At 41.7% G+C, this 21,174-nt stretch overlaps 1 protein-coding gene across 1 annotated transcript in view; it reads left to right on the forward strand.

The window, feature by feature from the left end:
* Positions 1 to 29: 29 nt before the first annotated feature.
* FBXL13 (F-box and leucine rich repeat protein 13) overlaps positions 30 to 21,174 on the forward strand; it is a 248,449-nt gene continuing 227,304 nt past the window's right edge. Inside the window, exons 1-3 of the mRNA XM_027573273.2 lie at positions 30 to 150; positions 13,682 to 13,785; positions 14,258 to 14,348. Coding sequence (XP_027429074.2) covers positions 76 to 150; positions 13,682 to 13,785; positions 14,258 to 14,348 — 270 coding nt within the window. The 5' untranslated portion in view covers positions 30 to 75. The remainder of the gene's footprint in view (positions 151 to 13,681; positions 13,786 to 14,257; positions 14,349 to 21,174) is intronic.

The raw sequence follows: 21,174 nt of genomic DNA on the forward strand, positions 1-21,174 counted from the left end.
TAGCCCCTAGCCTGGGCGCGGCGCCTGCTTCGCGGGGCGCGGGGTCGGCGGGGATTTTCAGTGGGGCCTCTGGTCATGGCCTCGCTACGCACGGCCAACCCACGGCTGAGGAACTACTTCAAGGAGAACTACATTCCTCAGGTCTGCGAGGTACTGGAGCCACGTGGCGGCGGAGTTATGAGGGAGAGGAACCCGAAGATTTCCCAGAGGAGGGGCTAGCGTTTGGCCAGAGAGGGAGCGAAATGGGAGAGGATGAAGTCAGCCTTGAACAGACTGGCCATCTGGGCTGAAGATACAGATCGGAGAGGAGAAGACAGAGGGGGTGATGGTGGCTGAAAGGAGGGGAAAGGTGACCTGTCGCGGGGAGAAAGAGCGCAGGGCCCCGGGGACAGAAACCGCAAACTCCAAACTTTAAGGTCTGGGCAAGAGGGGCCTGAGGACAGAGGAGGAGAGCGGAAGAAGTGTTCTAGAGACAGAGGCGCAAAATCCGAAGCGTGTGGCTTCATGAAGAGAGTGGGCAATAGTGTCACCTAAGAGGAGGGGTAGTGGATTTGGCACAGGTGAGCCTGTTTGATGGAGGCAGAAGATAGATTTCAGGTAAGCTGAGCAGACAGTGGACGCTGAGACCTCTAGACGGAAGGTAGCCAGCCCTTTGTGAGGGGAAGGACCCCACCACTGGGACTGCCCTAACCCGAGGAGACTGTTCCCTAGCCCATCATTATAACAGGAGGAAGGAGGACAGCAGAGGGGTGGGTAGGTTTTGTTGTTTTGGGGGTAGGAAGCCAAGTAACTTCCATTTTCTCTACAAATATTTGGTGAGATATTTGCTAAGAATGTGTACGTTTGGGTGAGGTTGGAGGCTGCAGAGGGGGTTTTGAGCAGAGATAAGATATGTGGAGATTGAGGGGGAGAGAAGTCTAGGGAAGGAAAGAGAAGGAGAGCCAGGCAGTGTTGAGAGCCCAGCTTGGGATAGTAACTCTCCTGTGCAGTTGGGAGGGCAATATGATACAGCCCTTTTGAATGGTAATTTAGAAGTATTTATTAAAATGTTAAATACATATACCCTTTGACTAAACATTTCACTTCTAGGGATCCACTTTTGGCATCGACTTTCACTGTATCCAGAAAGCTGTACAAGGATATTCATTATTGTGAAAATAGTAAATAACTTACATATGAATAAGGGAATGGGATAGTATATAAAGTATATAAGTACTTTTTGAGAAGAAAAGCTCTCCAAGACATATTTTAAAAGAAGAAAAATGCAAGTTGCCCCAGAAGTGTTTACTACAATGTAGCTACTCTGATTTCATATATGTGTGTATATATGTATGTATGTACATATATCTAGCTACATTTAAGACATTGCATGTATAGAACATATGCAAAACTTTTTACAGCAAATGTTTGGGGGGATGGCTTTATTTTTTTAAAATTTTTTGCCACATATACATCTGTATTGTTTTAATTTTTTTCTGATGAGTTTCATTCATGTTTTACTTCCATACAATTTTATTTGAAAATATGTAGAGAGCATGGTACTCATCTTCCCCATTGTGTGATTTTCTTAAGTAGCAGTCAGCAAGCCAGATGCAGGTGTAGAAATAAGAGTTGACTTCATCCAGGATAGGCATTTGCTGGACATGTAGTAGGGAGGGGCAGGGGTGAAGGACTAAGCTTTTTAGAGTGTCTGAGGGATGGGCCGAGGGACCGGGTGGGAAGTGAGAACGGTTCTGATACTGATATGTGGGCAGAAAGTGGAGGTTTCTAAGGAGTAAAGAGGGGTAGAGGGAATAATTGAGTGAGGGAGCTGGAAGAGGATCCCTGGTCCCTCCTTTGGGTGCTCGCACCCCTTGCTTACCAGCCTACCACATTGCTTTGCTCCCAGAGAAGAGAGGCCCTCAGAAGTGCCCTTTGCCAAAAGTGATATTCTCATGAGGAGCCCTTCACTCCCTTCTGCTACCACATTAGCAGTAGGAGCAAGAGAGCAGTTTTCTGGGGCCCACACTCCCGCCTTAACCTGGTTACCCACTTCCCCTAGGAGACTATCAGGATGAATCCCATTGTGCTTCATATGCCTGCACAGCTATTCATCCGACCCAATTTGACAGGATTAGCAATCTTCTAAAACCCATCTTCTGCAAGCTTTGGAAGACAATTTTTTTTTTTTTTTATCACGGATTCCCTGCATATTTAACCTCTTCTGAATTTCACCTACCTATCTTAAACCTGAGCATCATTTCCCTGCAACTCTTGCACAGAGGCTGATTTAAAAAACAAAACAAAACACCCTGCTTGATTTATTGACTTAAATACTAATTCTATTGATTGATATTTTTCATCAGTTTTAGAACATTTTTGATCATTTTCAAATAATGCTTCTACCCAATTCTCTCCTTCTGAGACTCCAATCATAAATATGTTAGGGTTTTTTTTTGTTTGTTTTGTTTTTTTCCTTATTTTTCCCTTTGTGCTCAAGTTTGGATATTTTTCACTGATTGTCTTCAAGTTTATTGATTCTGTTTTACGCTGTGTCCAGTCTACTGTTAAATATATAAAATGAATTCTTAATTTCCAACAGTATATTTTTCAGTTTTAGAATATCCGTTGATCCTTTTTTATACATTTTGACTAAAATTTTGCATGTTTTCATCCATTTTGTCTATCATTTCCTGTTTTCTTTAATATGGTGTTATTTGAAAATCATTGTTAACATGAACAACTTTGAAGACTCCCAGAATGGGATAAGTGTTGAAACTGGGTGATGGGTACATAGGGGTTCATGATACTCCTTTACTTTCTCTATGTTTGAGGTTTTCCATAATAAAATGTTAAAGGATAGTAATGACTGGGTGTTTTTTCTCATAGCGTACATAGCTAGGGATGGATGGAATGACAGGTTTGATTTGGCTGTATAGTTATTTTCTGTTTGCTCGCTGTATCATTTATCCATTGCTATGTAATATGACTGCAAAACTTAGGGGCTTAAAACAACAGGAATCATTTTGTTTGTTCCAAAATCTGAATTCTGAAAGGTTTTTCAGGGAGAACTTGTCTCAGCTCCATGTGGTACCATCTGTGGTGGGTGAACAGGGGTTAAAGATCATTTTTAAGATGGTTTGTTCACATACCTGGTAGGTTGGTACTGGGTGTTGGTTGGGGGGGTGTCAGCTATGTCTTTGAGCCAGGAGGCTTGGTTTCTCCAAATGGGCCTCTTCATGAGCAACTTGGACTTCCACACAGTATGGTGGCTGAGTTCTAAGAGCAAACATCTCCAGAGAGAAGTAGGTAGAAATTACATCACCATGTATGACCTCAGCTCAGAAGTCAACATAACATTATTTTCACCGAGATTTAAGAGGAGGGGACCTAGACCCCACTTGGTGATGGAAGGCCTATCAAAGTCACATTGTGAAAATAGCCTGTGGGATGGGAGATATTGTCATGGCCATACAATTAGCCACACGTGGCTTGCTCATACAAGGGGAATCGGGGGTCAAGTTGCATCGCCAAGCATTATGTGGACAAATAAGATGTGGACCATAGCAGTATCACCCAGTGAGTGGGTTTCAACCCTTCTATAATTATCCCTTCTTTTCCTCTTCCTTTTCTGTGTTCCCCAGGAGTAGATGTACACTGGACATTAAAAAGATGCCCACACAATATGTGCTTCCCTCTTCCTTCTTTCTAATATTTCTTATGTTCTTATTCCATAACCTACCTCTTTCCCACATAGACCATCTGCTTCAGGGAAACTGACTATCTCTGTCTCTGGTGGTAGACCCTTATTGGCTTACAACTACCAGCGCATTCAGTTTCTCTGGCCACAGGGTTGGTGACCATGCCGGGTGGTGGTAATCATGAGAGAAGGCAGGATGTGATCCAAGCCAGTTGACATCAGGTTGCTGGTTGGAATGCCGGGACAGAGATATACCATCTGTGGATGTTCATGGGGCAGTGTGTAGCCGTGGGAGCCACTGGTGATTATCCCGTGTCCACAAGGAGAAATGGTTTTGGGGGCTCCTAGAGGTTTGTACACCCATCTTAAAGACCACTGGATTGTATGTTCAAGTTAGGTAACTTTTATTTTTTTGAACAACAAATTAGGGTCTTGACACCAGCCAGCCTTTTTTTTCTTGGGGGGCAGCAGGAGTAGTAAGCTAAGGAGGGGACATTAGACCACTCCATCAGCAAACATTTGCTGGGAATCTACCATGTGCTACTGGAAAATGCCTCAATGGCTTTAGCCACTTGCAGCTGTGAATCTGCAGCTGTCTCTAGCCCAAACTTTTCTCTTGCATTATCTGTGCATTGACCTATTTGGGTGTCCTGCAAAACACTAAAGAAACAAAAATAAATAGGTGAAGTTAATTTTAATAATATATTTTATAAAACCAATCTGTCCAGAATATAATCATTTCAACATGGACTCAATATAAATAAAATCATATTAAGTCTTCAAAATTGGGTATTTTACACTTGAACAGCCCATCTCAATTTGGACTAGCCATGTCTGAAGTGCTCAATAGCCACATGTAATTAGTAGCTACTCTATTGCACAGTGCAGGTCTAGAATATATTGACATATGTAATAAGCCAAGGAAAATTACCCTTGACCCAGAAATGATCATTATGTCTCCAAGATTGTTCTTTTCAAGGGTGCAAAGCTTCTAGGACTTCAGGAAAAGCCTGAGTGGCACAGTGAGGGTAGAGGGGCTGTCTAATGGTCGGTCGGTCAGCTTGGGTGCCTCTTCCCAGCGATCGGTGGGGTCACACATGGCACAGCTGTTCTCACATGCACCAAAGGAAACTGATGTCTATTTTCAAATCCAAAATATAGATTTTATTGTGAAAATGAAAAAAGTGATAAGAACATTCTATCAACTGAATGTTGCATCTTCCCAAATTCCTATGTTGGAGCCTAATCTCCCATGTGATGGTATTCGGAGAGGAGGCCTTTGGGAGGTGATTAAGCCATGAGGTGAAGCCTTCATGAATGGGATTAGTGCCCTTATAACGGAGGCCTGAGAGGCAGCCCTCTCGCCGTCCTTCATAGGATGGCACTGTGTGAGAATTCAGCATTTGTGAACCAGGAAGCCATTCTTCCTGTACACTGATCGTGGATTTCCTGGCTTCTAGAAATAATCTTGCTGTTTATAAGCCACCCAGTCTATAGTGTTTTATAATAGCAGCCCGAATGGACTAACTGTTGATGTGGTTCGTTGTTTCAAACCCGAAAACCTTTACACCCATATTGTGGGGGGGGCGCCTGGGTGGCTCTGGCGGTTAAGTGTCCTGCTCTTTTTTCTTTTTTTAAAGATGTATTTATTTATTTATTTGAGAGAGAAAGAATGAGACAGAGAGCATGAGAGGGGGGAGGGTCAGAGGGAGAAGCAGACTCCGCTGAGCGGGGAGCCCGATGCGGGACTCGATCCCGGGACTCCAGGATCATGACCTGAGCCGAAGGCAGTCGCCCAACCAACTGAGCCACCCAGGCGCCCAAGCATCCCACTCCTGATTTCGGCTCAGGTCATGATCTCGGGGTCATGAGATCTAGCCCCGCCTTGAACTCTGTGCTGGGCATGGAGCCTGCTTAAGATTCTCTCTCGCCTTCTGCCCCTCCCCCTACCCACCCTGGTTCGCGCTCGCTTGCTTGCTCTCTCTCTCTCTCTCAACAAAACAAAACAAAATAAACCCTGTAACTGAGAAGGATGCTAGGGGAGACTTCCGGGGACACGAATGGAGATTCAACCAGTGGCCTTGCTTCTGTCTTTCTGAATTCTCATTCTCTGGGGTTGTCTCTCTTTGGATACAGTTATGGCTACCTCCCTAATCCTATCTAAATGAAGCCTGTCCCAATAAAGGACAAATAAAATGTATGTAAAATCAGAGATGGCTAGTGTCTTAGGCTGCTTGGGCTGCCATAACAAAATACCATTACATTGGGCGGCTCACACCACAGAAATTTGTTTTCTCACAGTTCTGGAGGCTGAAAGTCTGAGATTAGGGTGCCGGCAGGGGTGGGTTCTGCTGATGGCACCCATCCTGCCTTCTCACTGTGTCCTCCTGCCGCCGACACAGAGAGCAAGCTAGCTGGTGGCTCTTTTTATAACAATGCTAATTCCATCATGAGGACCCTATTCTCACGACCTCATCCGGCTCTGAATACCTTCCAAAGGTCCCATCTCCAAATATCATCACACTGAACACATGAATTTTGAGGGAACATAATTAGTCTGTAACAGCTAGTCAGTGGAAGAAAACTCATATTTAACTGCACTGACAAAACAAAGCGTAGATGAAATGAATTACTGTTTTCCACCCATCAACTCAACAGGAATTAGAATTTTATAATTCTTAGTGCTGGCAAGGTAAAATGGACACTCACATTGGCTGTTAATGAGAGTATACATTGATAATACTTTTTAGAAAGCAATTTTGAGATATGTATGAAGAGCTTCAAAACATACCTTCTGATTCTATATTCTTCTTGCAATTTATCCTAAGAAAGTAGTCAGAGATCAAGATATGTAATATTGCATCATTAGTAGTGAAAATTAATATTACATCATATAATTTTTAATAATGGGAAAAAGTTAGAAACAACCCAAATGGCCAACCATTTACAAATTATTAAACCCTTATGGTACTATTTTTTTGCAGTAGATGATCAACCAACCTCGATACATGATTTAAAAAAAATTTTTTTTTAAAGATTTTATTTACTCGAGAGAGAGAGAGAGAAAGAGCATGAGTGGGGTGGATGGGGGGTTGGGGAGGGGCAGAGGGAGAGGGAGAAGCAGCATACCCCAACAGGGAGCCTGACACCAGGTTCAATCCCAGGACCCTGAGATCATGACCTGAGCCGAACGCAGATGCTTAACTGACTGAGCCACCCAGGTGCCCCAGTACACGAACGCAGATGCTTAACTGACTGAGCCACCCAGGTGCCCCAGTACATGATTTTTTAAAAAAAACTTTATTTTATTATGTTATGCTAGTCACCACACATTACGTCATTAGTTTTTGATGTAGTGTTCCATGATTCATTGTTTGCATATAACCCCCAGTGCTCCATGCAGTACGTGCCCTCCTTAATACCCATCACCGGGCTAACCCATCCCCCCACCCCCCTCCCCTCTAGAACCCTCAATTTGTGTCTCAGAGTCCATAGTCTCTCATGGTTCGTCTCCCCCTTTGATTTCCCTTCCTACTATCTTCTTCTTCTTCTTTTTTTTTTTTTTTTGACCATATAATATATTATTTGTTTCAGGGGTAGAGGTCTATGATTCATCAGTCTTACACAATTCACAGCGCTCACCATAGCACATACCCTCCCCAAAGTCCATCACCCAGCCACCCCATCCCTCCCACCCCCCACCACTCCAGCAACCCTCAGTTTGTTTCCTGAGATTAAGAGTCTCTTATGGTTTGTCTCCCTCTCTGGTTTCATCTTGTTTCATTTTTTCCTCCCTTCTCCTATGATCCTCTGTCTTGTCTCTCAAATCCCTCATATCAGTGAGGTCATATGATACTTGTCTTTCTCTGATTGACTTATTTCGCTCAGCATAACACCGTCCAGTTCCATCCACGTCACTGCAAATGACAAGATTTCGGGGTTTTTTGATGGCTGCATACTATTCCATTGTAAATATATACCACATCTTCTTTATCCATTCATCTGTTGATGGACATCTTGGCTCTTTCCATAGTTTGGCTATTGTGGACATTGCTGCTATAAACATTGGGGTGCACATACCTCTTCAGATCACTACATAGTGCAATTGCTGGGTCATAGGTAGCTCACCAATACATGATGTTTTGAAGAATTTTGGGTAGGCATGGAAAAATGTTCACAACATAATGATTAGCCAAGGAAAAAAAAAGATATATCAAAAAAACATATACAATAACAACATATAATCCTAATTTCCATTTAACATTTAGTTTGCAAAACTAGATATTCCCAGCAGAGGGCGTATTTAAGTTACAAATCATGATTTTTATGCAAAGTTTTCTATTTTTAGAAATAAATGTTTTTTTATTTTTATGATTTTTATGTTTTATGTTTCTCTCATGGTTGTTTCCAATTTGTATTTTTAAAATATTGCATTTATTTCTACATCACATAGACTCTATTCCTGGGTATTTTCTTTTAGGGACTAATAGCTGCAACTATTTGCTAGAGATGCAAGAAGCAGGAGTTACTGAATATGGGAGCAAGAGACCACCAGCCAATGTGAGAGAGAAGGAACTGGATACACTGACTCATTTTAAGGGACCTTGGGGCTAGACGGTTGTGGCTTCTCCTGAGAGCATTACGTTTGCTGAGTTCCCTTAGCCCAGCCAGCCAATTCACAGATGCAGTTCCAGAGGCAAATTCGTGGGACACTTATATAACCAAAAAGTATATGATTATTTTTTCTCCAGTAACAATTCGCTTGTCTAGGGATTCAACAGCTGGTGGGCAACTCCCCGCTGAGCCCAGCGCAATCCAGCAGGTATCAGAATCCATACCTCGTGGAGACTGTCTCCTTACATGTCCGGTCTGCCTTAAGACCCCTCTAGTTCTAGTTTTGAGGGGCATTTTTCTCTCCACACCTCGTGGAGACTGTCTCCTTACATGTCCAGTCTGCCTTAAGACCCCTCTAGTTCTAGTTTTGAGGGGCATCTTTCTCTCCCTGAGGTCCCTCCTGAATGGCCAAAGCCAGCTGACCCTTTTCAATAATCTTCACTATACTTTCAGTTATAGAGTTTCTAAAATAAAAATTTGGCACCCTCTATTTAAATGTCAAGAAGACACAGAAACCTTTGTATTTTCAAATTTTTCACTTACTAACTTCCATGGAAACAAATTAAGACGTCCCCTCAAATGACACAATAGCATGCCAACTCCATTTCTACCATAGGTGGGGATGGCAAGCATTTGTGAGATGTCACTTGGGGCTTCTTTGGTTGGGGGGGGTGGTTAGGGAGGTAGAAGGGACTTTGAACAGACACTTAAACCTATGCCAGGATGCCTGGGTGGCTAAGTCGGTTAAGTGTTTGTCTTTGGGTCATGATCCCAGGGTCCTGGGATGGAGCCCCACATCGGGCTCCTTGCTCAGTGGGGAGCCTGCTTCTCCCTCTGCCTCTGCCTGCCATTCCTCCTGCTTGGGCTCCCCACTTCTTGTGCTGTCAAATAAATAAATAAAATCTTAAAAAAAAAAGAAACGTAAATCTATTCCTAAGGAAAGAGGTTTCTGTAACTTTGTGATCCTGATGTTGCATTTTTAAAAGCAATCTTATCTAAAAAAAAACAAACAAAAAAAACAAGGTGAAAACTAAATGTTGATTATTCTACTATCTATTTATTTATTTATTTAAAGATTTAATTTATTTGAGAGAGTGAGTGAGAGAGAGCACAAGCCGGGGGAGGGGCAGAAGTAGAGGGAGAAGCAGGCTCCCCACTGAGCAAGGAGCCTGATGCGGGGCTTCATCCCAGGACCCGGGGATTGTGACCTGAGCTGAAGGCAGATGCTTAACCGACTGAGCCACCCAGGCACCTTATTCTACCATTTATTTAAAAGAAGAATGTTTTCCTGGGTTTGCATATAAAAAAATATTTCCAGATAGATAACATGAAAAAACCCCCTCAAGTTCTAGAGGAAGAGGAAGATACACATGCAGACAATTTTGTATGAGTGCATGCTATGGGCAAGGGAAGAGCCTTAAGTTTGTAGTTTAAAAAACCTCCTCACTCTGTGAATCACCTAGCCCTTCTTTGCCTCATCTGTGAAATCCAGAAGCAGGAATATACCCTCTAAAAGTCAAGGTCATCCCTAGAGGGATCTTGGGAAGCAAAATGAACCGTGACTCTCTGATGTTTGGCCATCTGTGACCTTTGGCCATGTGATTGATCTTGCTGAGGTTTGATCATGAATGGCCTTGAGGATTCTAGAGGAGGGCCAAGTCCCAGGTCTTGGTATAGAATTCTGGCTTCTTCACAGACTGGCTATGTCTGCTTCTCTTTCACCTGAACCCTTTACTCCAGCCAAATTGGTCTACGCCCCTGAGGCTTTGCTCTTGCGAAAAGAAAGACCCTACCTGCAAACCTCCTGCCCATTCCTTGCCACCTGGAAGGTTCTCCAACTGTTGAGGGCCTCATAAGCCTTTTGTAATCACTTCATCTCTGCACTCATGAAACACTTAATTTTTGCATTGCTATGTAGGCCCTTAGTATATTTTACTATCTTCTTCTGCATATCTGAAAAGCTAAATAAGACTTGCTCTCAGGTCCCCTGGCTGGCTCAGTAGGTGGAGCATGGGACTCTTGACCTCGGGGTTGTGAGTTCAAGCCCCATGCTGGGTGTAGAAATTACTTAAAAATAAAATCTTAAAAAAAAAAGACTTGCTCTCTTAAGTGTTTTATATCTACCCATAGTTTTCATAGACAGTTACTATCTTACTATTTATATTTAAAGTATTGTTCTATCAAGTTCTCTCTCCTAATAATTTCCCCCCAAATGCCTTTGTTCTAATCTTTTCCATTAGGCTTGGTATAAGGTCAATCTCTCTGTCATCACACTGGCTTTGAATGGTCAAGGGAATAGTTTTGAATTTCTTTTCTCTTTGCTCAAGTCTTTCCCTCTAACGGAGGTGATAATTAGCAGTGGAATGGTTAAAAATAATGATGGCTTCTTATCATATTATCTATTGAGTACTTATTTTATGCTAGACACCGTTCAAAGTGCTTTGCATACATTAGTTCATTTAATTCTCATGATAGCCCTATGATACATGTACGTTTATGATCCCATGTATAATATAGGTAAGGAAACAGGAACAGAGGAGTAACTTGTCTGAGGTTTCACACTAGAAGATTGCAGATCCAGGATTTAAACCCAGTGGACTCCACCCACTGTATTATCTTGCTCCTTGAAAGATGGGTAGCAGTAGAAAGGAGTAGAAACAATTGTTCTGGGGGCCCCTGGGTGGCACAGTTGGTTAAGCATCCAGCTCTTGGTTTTAGCTCAGGTGGTGATCTCAGGGTCATGAGATTGAGCCCCATGTCAGTCTCTGTGCTCAGTGAGGAGTCTGCTTAATACTCGTCCTCTCCCTCTTGCTCTGCCCCCTCCTCTAAAGTAAATAAGTAAGTAAGTAAATAAATAAATAAACTTTAAAAATCTTAACAGAAAAGAAACAATTGTCCTGGATAAACCCATGTTTGTCGTCAGTCCCCAGACACCTTTCAGAATATTTGAGAAATATTGGGAACTGAGTTAGAGAGGCAGAGCCGAAAGAAAGTGGAGGATTGCACATTGTTTTGTGAAACTATAAGCTTGAGAAAGCCAATCTAGATAATTAAGTCATGGGGGTTTTTTTTGTCCTCAATTGTGTAAGTTTTTACTAAGAAACTTAGCAGTGATAAAGCCCTAATTGATGTTTTCTGAGAGTCAAACATTCATCTTGTGGGAATGTTTGCATATTTTGCCTCTGCTTATAAACACCAAGCTAATGGTTTTGTAATTTTCATTTTCATGCAGAAAAAAAGCTATCGATTCACGAATTATGTTTTTTTATTGGCACATTAGCTATGTACCGTTCACACATTGATCTATAAATCTCAGCCTATTTTATTTTGCCCAGTTCACTTAGGCAGAAAGCGAACATTTGAACTCTGCTAGTTCTGTATGCCTTTATTAGCATTTCAGAGACATCCATTCAACTTGAATTGACTTCTGCAGGATAACTTTTCAGAAGAGTAGTTTTCTAATCTGTGGAGTGTAGAAATATAAAGAAATAATTAATTTCTCATATTCATTAATTAGATCCCAACTTTCTTTAAAAAAATCACCTTAACGCTGACCTCCGTTTAGGCCCTAGTTCTCAGACTTTAGTGTGTATAGGAATCCTTGGGAAGCTCATGAAAATGCAGCTCCCTGGGCCCCATCTTCAGAGACCTGTTCAGCCCCCGGGTGATTCTGAGGCAAATGTCCTCAGAGTGCCAGAATAGAATGAAGGATGTGGAGAGGAGTGAGGAGTAGAGCAACTCAAGAATCTGGGGACTCAGGCACTAAAGTGCCAGAAAGCAGATGGGCCTTTCATCAGAGCTATTCAGGAAGGTGTCTGAAGTCAGGCCTCCGGGTAATAGAAGACTTCAGCCCTTAGGTGACAGAATACTATTTACATCCATCTTGTAACTGTGCTAAGAATCATTCACCTCCTTTGCAGTTATAGTCTCTAGATCTGGAGGAGAAAGAAGTCAGTCTGCAGATGGCTCAAGGCTCACGGTGAACATCAGGGGTGGGGCCAGGTCAGGAGGCAGAGCTGGGGAAGGAGAGACAGTTAGGTCTGACGACTTTGCCATAGTCTGGAGGGCTGGGTTCTCAGCCTGCGGGCTACACACTAAATAAAGGGGACATGGAGCTAATTGCAAAGGGAGAAATATGTTGAGCAGGGTCCAATCAAGGGAAATTACCCTCTTTTTTTTTTTTGGAAGAACACTGTGAGAACTGCTGAGAGTCTGAGCCAGGACCCCCAGGCCTGGATCTGCTGATGCTTGGTCCACAAAAGTGGAAAGAACTCTGCATGTTTCAAGGGGTGGAATTATTTTGTTCACAAGAGAGTGACAAGGACAATAGCCAGCAAGAACAGGTCCCGTGTAAAAGAAGGGCTTCCCCATCTCCGCCCCCAGCCCTGCCCCTGTGCACACTAGCCCCTGCCTGCAGACAGGGAACCAAAAAAGCAAAGAGAAATGTCTAAGGAGGAGTCCAGGTGGTTTCTGTGGGAGGTGTGCTGTAAACCTTTCTTTCTGTCTCAAACGGAGAAATGCTCAATAATTCTGTATGTCTCACCAATACTTTTATGAGAAGTTTCTCCTCCAGGGAAAACTCAGAGGAAAATAAGATGGCAGCTGCTTTTTGAGTTTATATATGCACTTTACACACCCAGATTCAATAAGACATGTGTTTCTCACCTTTGTGAACTATGCTACAATTTTTCTTTCTTCCTTCCTTCTTTCCTTCTCTTCTTCCTTCTTTCCTTCCTTCTTTCTCTCTCTCTCTCTCTTTCTTTCTTTCTTTCTTTTTAAAGTTTTATATATTTAAGTAATCTCTACACCCAACATGGGGTTCGAACTCATGGCCCCCAAATCAAGAGTTGCATGCTCTTCCAATGGAGCCAGCCAGGAGCTCCATATGCTATAATTTTTCAAAGATCTACTCCTTAGATGTTGTGAACGATAAAATACAAATACATTTTTAAAAAGATTTCTTGGATTCGCAGTAGATTTTGAGGGTGGATTTTCTCCATCACTTTTGTGGTTGGGTCTGAGGAGTTTCTTTTGTCTTTAAAAAGGAGGTCTTTGTTCCTTAAAAATGGTAGAAACCATTGATCAAAAGTATCACAACTATGTTTTCAATTTGACTACAAAGCGCTGCTCACGTAAGGGAAAACACTGAGCAGCAACCCTATTGTGTCATTTACAATGGATTTTTCTTTAAATAGTAAAGGGAAACTGCATTTTAGTTTGACTTCAACAAAATATTAACACTGGATAAAAAGAGATGGTATCTATAAGGCATGTTGACTTAAAAAAACTGTCATGTTATTTGACTTTGTAATTGTATGAGCAAAGTCTATCTGCTGTTTAGGAAGAATGTGCAAATCCAGGAAGGGTAATTTGTTTCATTTTCCCTAGGCTCTGTTATGTGGTCTACTTATTACATGTCCTGAGGATCCGCTGAAATATTTACAGAAAATGATCATTACTATAATGGAAAATGGCCTTGAAAGTCTTCTCTGGTGAGTATTGCTTTGCTTTAGGGTAGGGAGATGTTTTATTTTGACGGTAAAACACTCACTGTACAGTAGGCAAAGAGGTCTTGCCAATGAATGCTTCTGGTTTCAAGATGGTTAAAGAACCCCTCCATAGGCTTTTAAGTCCCAAAGACTTCACTAGGAACAATTTCCCCACTGGTTCTTAACTTGAGAAATACAGCCCTCTCTTATCAATCACATGCTCACAGGGCAGATATTTCAAGTTGGGGATGAGGAAAGGGAGGCATGCCCTCTTGGGGAGCACAACCAAATCTTGAGGAGGAGGTAGTCTGACAAAGCCCTGCAGGTGATTTTGATATGCCTCTCCCAAAAATGTCTCTTCCTTCACCTCCCTTCCCCTCCACCCAAGGAATCACTGACTTAAATTGCTGATTTAATTATGGAACTAACAACTATGAAATGAAATGTTTCCCTCTGTTTGACGATTTTATTAAAGGGATATGTGCATTGATCCATCAATGAGGCCAAAAATTCGGAGACTCTCTGAAACGTACATGGAACAACTTTTTGGACTGGATGATCAGCTGGTCAGTATTAGTAACCAAACATTTAAAAATATACATCTCAAGTTTTGATGGAAGTTCTCAAATGGATTTTATAAGATGTATGAGGTCAAACTGTTTTGGAATTGGGGCACTCAGAAAAGTGAAGGAACTTCTCTCTCTCTCTCTCTCTCTCTCTCACACACACACACACACACACACACACACCCACACACACACACACACCCACACACCCACAGAGCCACGTTCATAGTAACCTCCCCAAATTTCCAAGAAGCATTTACAGGCCTTTATTCTTCCTCTTTTGATAAAATCTTTCTATTTCCCCCTTTCCTCTTTTTCCTTCTCCTCCTCTCTTGCATCTTTATAATGATAAAGACAGCATTATGGAAAGCTTCGAAGGAGGATATTTTCTTTCCGTTCTAATCTACTTCCTTCTGTCTTCTACCCCTTGTCCATTCTCTTTGCCGTCTGCCCTGGGATTATGCTTCAAAAAATAAGGATAGGGCCAGACATTAATGAGCTCTAACTTAAAAGCCAGACCCGATTGTTAATGAAAGGAACGACCAGCTCCAACAGCTGGTTTTGATCCTGTAAAGAGGGCAAGGAAGTAATTCAGGACGTGGAGACTTTTAGAACAAAGACTGTATCTGAGAGAAGCTAAAATAGCAAAAGGCATGTGGGGAGAGAAATACCAATGCAAATTACGTGTGGGTGGAACTGAGCATGATACCTCTAGATCCCAGGCTGATGTCTTGGTAAGCGTAGGCAGGGCTTGGGAATTGCTGGTGAAGTCGAGCACTGAAAAGTAGAATCAAAGCCTGGGTCAAGGTGGATGCTGAGAGCCAGGATCAATCTGAAGCATCATCTGGAAGGCTGGGGGGAGGGTAACACGGGATCCTGACCAATGGTCTGCAACAGAGACACAGAAATAGAGGGATCGGATATTTCTGCCAAGACTGGGATGATTCAGAGTCCCCGTACCCGGGGAAGAACCCACAGGTCGAATCCTAGTTGATCTGCGTCATGGTGTGTGGCTGTCTTAATGACTTCCCTTGATCAGCCACGAACTTTGTCTACTGTCAAATGCATATATCTGCAAACTGTGTTCTTGGAGATGTTTGGGGGGGCCACCTCAGGAACTGAGGGGGAGGCCCAGGGGGTAGGGTTCTAGGTCTCTCATCCCCACCTTACACTCTAGAATAATTCCACTTTGAGTATAATGTCATCTGAAAAAAGCTTAAATATCATTGCTATAAGATACTAAAATTATTTAAAAACCTGGGATAGAGGGGCAAACCTTATTGTCAATATCTTGAAAGTGATTTTATAAAATACAATCAGATTGTGTCCAGTGTGTAGCTAGAAGCCTATAGAGAATCTTTTAAAGAGTTGCACAGAATTCTGAGACATCATAGTTACTTCAAACTAAAATTTTATTAGAAAAGGAATTCTCAGAGATATTTCATGATGTTCAAAGTGCAAAGGAAAAACTATGGGAAGCTCATCCGGACTTAGAGAGGAGTATGACAACCCACCAAGGCATAGAAAAGATGCCTGCTTCATATTATAAGGCAGGAAAAATAGAAACTAGATGTGACTTCACAAAAGGTAAATCTCGGGGCGCCTGGGTGGCTCAGTCGTTGAGCGTCTGCCTTCGGCTCAGGTCATGGTCCCAGGGTCCTGGGATCGAGCCCGGCATCGGGCTCCCTGCTCAGCGGGGAGTCTGCTTCTCCCTCTCCCACTCCCCCTGCTTGTGTTCCCTCTCTCACTGTCTCCTTCTGTCAAATAAATAAAATAAAATCTTAAAAAACAAAACAAAACAAAAGGTAAATCTCTAGGTGCCTAGGATTGCTGAGTTAGAGGGCTCAGCCAAAGTTGAATATATATTAATTTATTTCTCCTTCACCCTCAGAGGAAAATGAAAAAAAATTTTTTTTACAAAGAATAAAACACTTTAATCCTTAAAGTTCAATATTTTCAATTACAGTATACTAAATATCAGCTTTGCTTTCTTTTTTTCCATTTTTCTTGCCCATACAGTTTCTTATACAGCTACAATTGCTGGTAAGAGAATTTTTAATGTTTTGACAAAATATTTTAAAGATCACAAACAATTGTAATTGTTCCCATTATTAAGATTGCTTTGTATGGCCTCAGCGTGCAGTCATTTTTATGATCTGTCAGGACACTGTCCTGCAAGGACTGCCTGTATATGCCTATTTATAACTATGTATTTGTTTCTCTTTATGCAAACAGAGAAGGAAACTGCGAGTAAGCCACAGAGTTACAGAAAAGTAGGAACTGCTCTCATAATAGCAAATAGAAAGACATTTTAACTGTGTGTTCCAGGATGAAAGAATCCACCATTGTCAGGAGGAAACTAACTTCACAGACTCGATTCTCATTGCTTAGGAAATGAAATCTCCAGATGGGTACTAATTACATGAAGAAAAGTCATCTATAACATTTTAGAAATCATTTTATCATGGAAAAATTTAAACACAATACACAAGAAGAATACCATAATGATCCCCCATGATCCAGCTTAAACAATAATCAACATTTTGCCAATCTTGTTAATTATTCTCCTCTTGCCCCCCCTTTTTTTGCTGAAGTATTAGAAAGCAAATCCCAGGAATTATGTTATTTTACTGGTAAATACATCAATGTGCATCTCTAACAAAAAAGACACGTCTAGAGAACACAGCACAGTGCCATTTTCTATGTAATGAAATTAGCAATAATTTCTGAACATCACATGGTGCTGATTATTTTCAGATATATATATATATATATATCTGAAAAATTTATTTCAGTAGTCTGGTCGACCCACTTTTTATGAATCTGAATATATATATATATATATTCCATATTCAGCCCATATTTGAGTTACCCAAATTGTCTCAAAAATGCCTTTTTTAGGGGCTCAGTCGTTAAGCGTCTGCCTTCGGCTCAGGTCATGATCCCAGGGTCCTGGGATCGAGCCCCACATTGGGTTCCCTGCTCAGCGGAAAGCCTGCTTTTCCCTCTCCCTCTCCCCCTGCTTGTGTTCCTTCTCTCACTGTGTCTCTCTCTGTCAAATAAATAAATAAAATCTCTTTTAAAAAATGCCTTTTTTACACATGGCTCTGTCAAGTCGGAATCATGCAGGGTCCACACTGCACTTGGGTGTCAGACTGAAAGTCTCTTGTAATTAATCTACTTTCTTATTTCCCATGCCACTTCTTTATTGAGGAAAACATCATTTGTAAAATGTCCCACATTCTCATTGTTTCCTCTGGCATCATTTCATTTACTCTGTTTCTTTTATTTTCTGCAAGTTTGTAGTTAGATCTACAGACTTGATATTCAGGTTCTTTTTCCCCTTTTTCTCTCTTGGTGAGAAGAATAACTGCATAGGGGGTGTTATGTTCTTCCTAGTGCGGCACATGGGGGGGCATTCAGTAGTCTGGTCGACCCACTTTTTATGAATCTTGATTCCTATAGACAGTAACGTTATTGCTTATTAGTTTCATCTTACAATACATGCATAACAGTTTTGGAATAACAATACTACAAGACCATTAACAATAAAACCACTGAATACAGGGGCGCCTGGGTGGCTCAGTTGGTTAACTGTCTGCCTTCGGCTCAGTTCATGATCCCCAGGTCCTGGGATCGAATCCTGCATCAGCCTCCCTGCTGAGTGGGGAGTCTGCTTCTCCCTCTCCCTCTACCCCTACTCAACCCCCCAACTTGTCTTCTCTCTCTCTCAAATAAATAAATAAAATCTTTAAAATAAAAAACAAAAAAACCCCACTGAATGCAGTTTAAGAAAAGTATGCAATTCAAAAAAATATATGCAATTTTTTGACCTTAAGATGTATATATCCTACCATATATTTTCAGTAAAAATAATATATTTTTTTGTTACCCAAAGTAATTCTTTCTTTGTGTCGATGGTCATCTTTTTTTTTTCTTCGATAAAATTATGCTTTTCCAATTATGTATAATAGTACATGGCAGCAAAATCAAAACAATAAAATGAGTGTTCCGAGAAGTGTTGCCTCTATTCATACCTTTATCTCCTCCCTATTCCATCCCTTTTTCTAAGTGTCCAATTTTAGTAGTTTTTAGTTTATCTATTTAGTTTTTCCATTGTTTCTTTTTGAAAAATATGAGCAAATACACTGTATTCCCCTCCCATTCAACTTCTTGCGTTCAAGTAGCAGACTATGTGTAGCCTTCTGCTTCTTGCTTTTCTCAGTTAACATGTCCTAGAGATTGCTCCCTTTTATTTATTTTTTCTTTAAATTTTTTATTGTTATGTTAGTCACCATACATTACATCATTAGTTTTTGATGTAGTGTTCCATGATTCATTGTTTGTGCATAACACCCAGTGCTCCACGCAGAACGTGCCCTCTCCAATACCCATCAGCAGGCTAACCCATCCCCCCACCCCCCTTCCCCTCTAGAACCCTCAGTTTGTTTTCCAGAGTCCATCATCTCTCATGGTTCATCACCCCTTCGATTTACTCCCCTTCATTCTTCCCCTCCTGCTATCTTCTTCTTTTTTTTTTTCTTAACATATATGGCATTATTCGTTTCAGAGGTACAGATCTGTGATTCAACAGACTTGCAAAATTCACAGCACTCACCATAGCACATACACTCCCCAATGTCTACCACCCAGCCACCCCATCCCTCCCACCCCCCCACCACTCCAGCAACCCTCAGTTTGTTTCCTGAGATTAAGAATTCCTCATATCAGTGAGGGCATATGATACATGTCTTTCTCTGATTGACTTATTTCACTCAGCATAATACCCTCCAGTTCCATCCACGTCGTTGCAAATGGCAAGATCTCATTCCTTTTGATGGCGGCATAATATTCCATTGTGTATATACACGACTTCTTTATCCATTCATCTGTCAATGGACATCTTGGCCCTTTCCACAGTTTGGCTATTGTGCACATTGCTGCTATAAACATTGGGGTGCACGTACCCCTTCGGATCCCTACATTTGTATCTTTGGGGTGAATACCCAGTAGTGCAATTGCTGGATCGTATGGTAGCTCTATTTTCAACTTTTTGAGGAAACTCCATACTGTTTTCCAGAGTGCCTGCACCAACTTGCATTCCCACCAACAGTGTAGGGGGGTTCCCCTTTCTCCGCATCCTGCCAACATCTGTCGTTTCCTGACTTATTAATTTTAGCCATTCTGACTGGTGTGAGGCGGTATCTTACTGAGGTTTTGATTTGGATTTCCCTGATGCCGAACGATGTTGAGCAGTTTTTCATGTGTCTGTTGTCCATTTGGATGTCTTCCTTGGAAAAATGTCTGTTCATGTCGTCTGCCCATTTCTTGATTGGATTATTTGTTCTTTGGGTGTTGAGTTTGATAAGTTCTTTATAGATTTGGGATACTAGCCCTTTATCTGATATGTCATATGCAAATATTTTCTCCCATTCTGTCGGTTCTCTTTTGGTTTTGTGGACTGTTTCTTTTGCTGTGCAAAAGCTTTTTATCTTGATGAAGTCCCAATAGTTCATTTTTGCCCTTGCTTCCCTTGCCTTTGGTGATATTTCTAGGAAGAAGTTGCTGCGGCTGAGGTCGAAGAGGTTGTTGCCTGTGTTCTTCAGGATTTTGATGGACTCCTGCCTCACATTGAGGTCTTTCAACCACTTGGAGTCTATTTTGTGTGTGGTGTAAGGAAATGGTCCAGTTTCATTCTTCTGCATGTGGCTGTCCAATTTTCCCAACACCATTTATTGAAGAGACTGTCTTTTTTCCACTGGACATTCTTTCCTGCTTTGTCGAAGATTACTTGAGCATAGAGTTGAGGGTCCATTTCTGGGCTCTTGATTCTGTTCCCTTGATCTATGTGTCTGTTTTTGTGCCAGTACCATACTGTCTTGATGATGACAACTTTGTAATAGAGCTGGAAGTCCGGAATTGTGATGCCGCCAGCTTTGCTTTTCTTTTTCAACATTCCTCTGGCTATTCGGGGTCTCTTCTGGTTCCATACAAATTTTAGGATTATTTGTTCCATTTCTTTGAAAAAAGTGGATGGTATTTTTTTTTTTTAAAGATTTTATTTATTTATTTGAGAGAGAGAGAATGAGAGATAGAGAGCATGAGAAGGAAGAGGGTCAGAGGGAGAAGCAGACTCCCTGCTGAGCAGAGAGCCCGATGTGGGACTCGATCCCGGGACTCCAGGATCATGACCTGAGCCGAAGGCAGTCGCTTAACCAACTGAGCCACCCAGGCGCCCGTGGATGGTATTTTGATGGGGATTGCATTGAATGTGTAGATTGCTCTAGGTAGTATTGACATATTCACAATGTTTGTTCTTCCAGTCCATGAGCATGGAACGTTTTTCGGTTTCTTTGTGTCTTCCTCAATTTCTTTCATGAGTATTTTATAGTTTTCTGAGTACAGATCCTTTGCCTCTTTGGTTAAATTTATTCCTAGGTATCTTATGGTTTTGGGTGCAGTTGTAAATGGGATTGACTCCTTAATTTCTCTTTCTTCTGTCTTGTTGTTGGTGTATAGGAATGCCATTGATTTCTGTGCATTGATTTTATATGCTGCCACTTGCCTGAATTCCTGTATGAGTTCTAGCAGTTTTGGGGTGGAGTCTTTTGGGTTTTCCACATACAGTATCATATCATCTGCAAAGAGTGAGAGTTTGACTTCCTCCTTGCCCATTTGGACGCCTTTGATTTATTTTTGTTGTCTGATTGCTGTGGCTAGGACTTCTAATACTATGTTGAATAGCAGTGGTGATAGTGGACATTCCTGCCGCGTTCCTGACCTTAGGGGAAAGATTTCAGCTTTTCCCCATTGAGAATGATATTCG

This window comes from Zalophus californianus, chromosome 12 (assembly GCF_009762305.2).
Source record: "Zalophus californianus isolate mZalCal1 chromosome 12, mZalCal1.pri.v2, whole genome shotgun sequence".
In the NCBI taxonomy this organism is placed as follows: Eukaryota; Metazoa; Chordata; class Mammalia; order Carnivora; family Otariidae; genus Zalophus; species Zalophus californianus.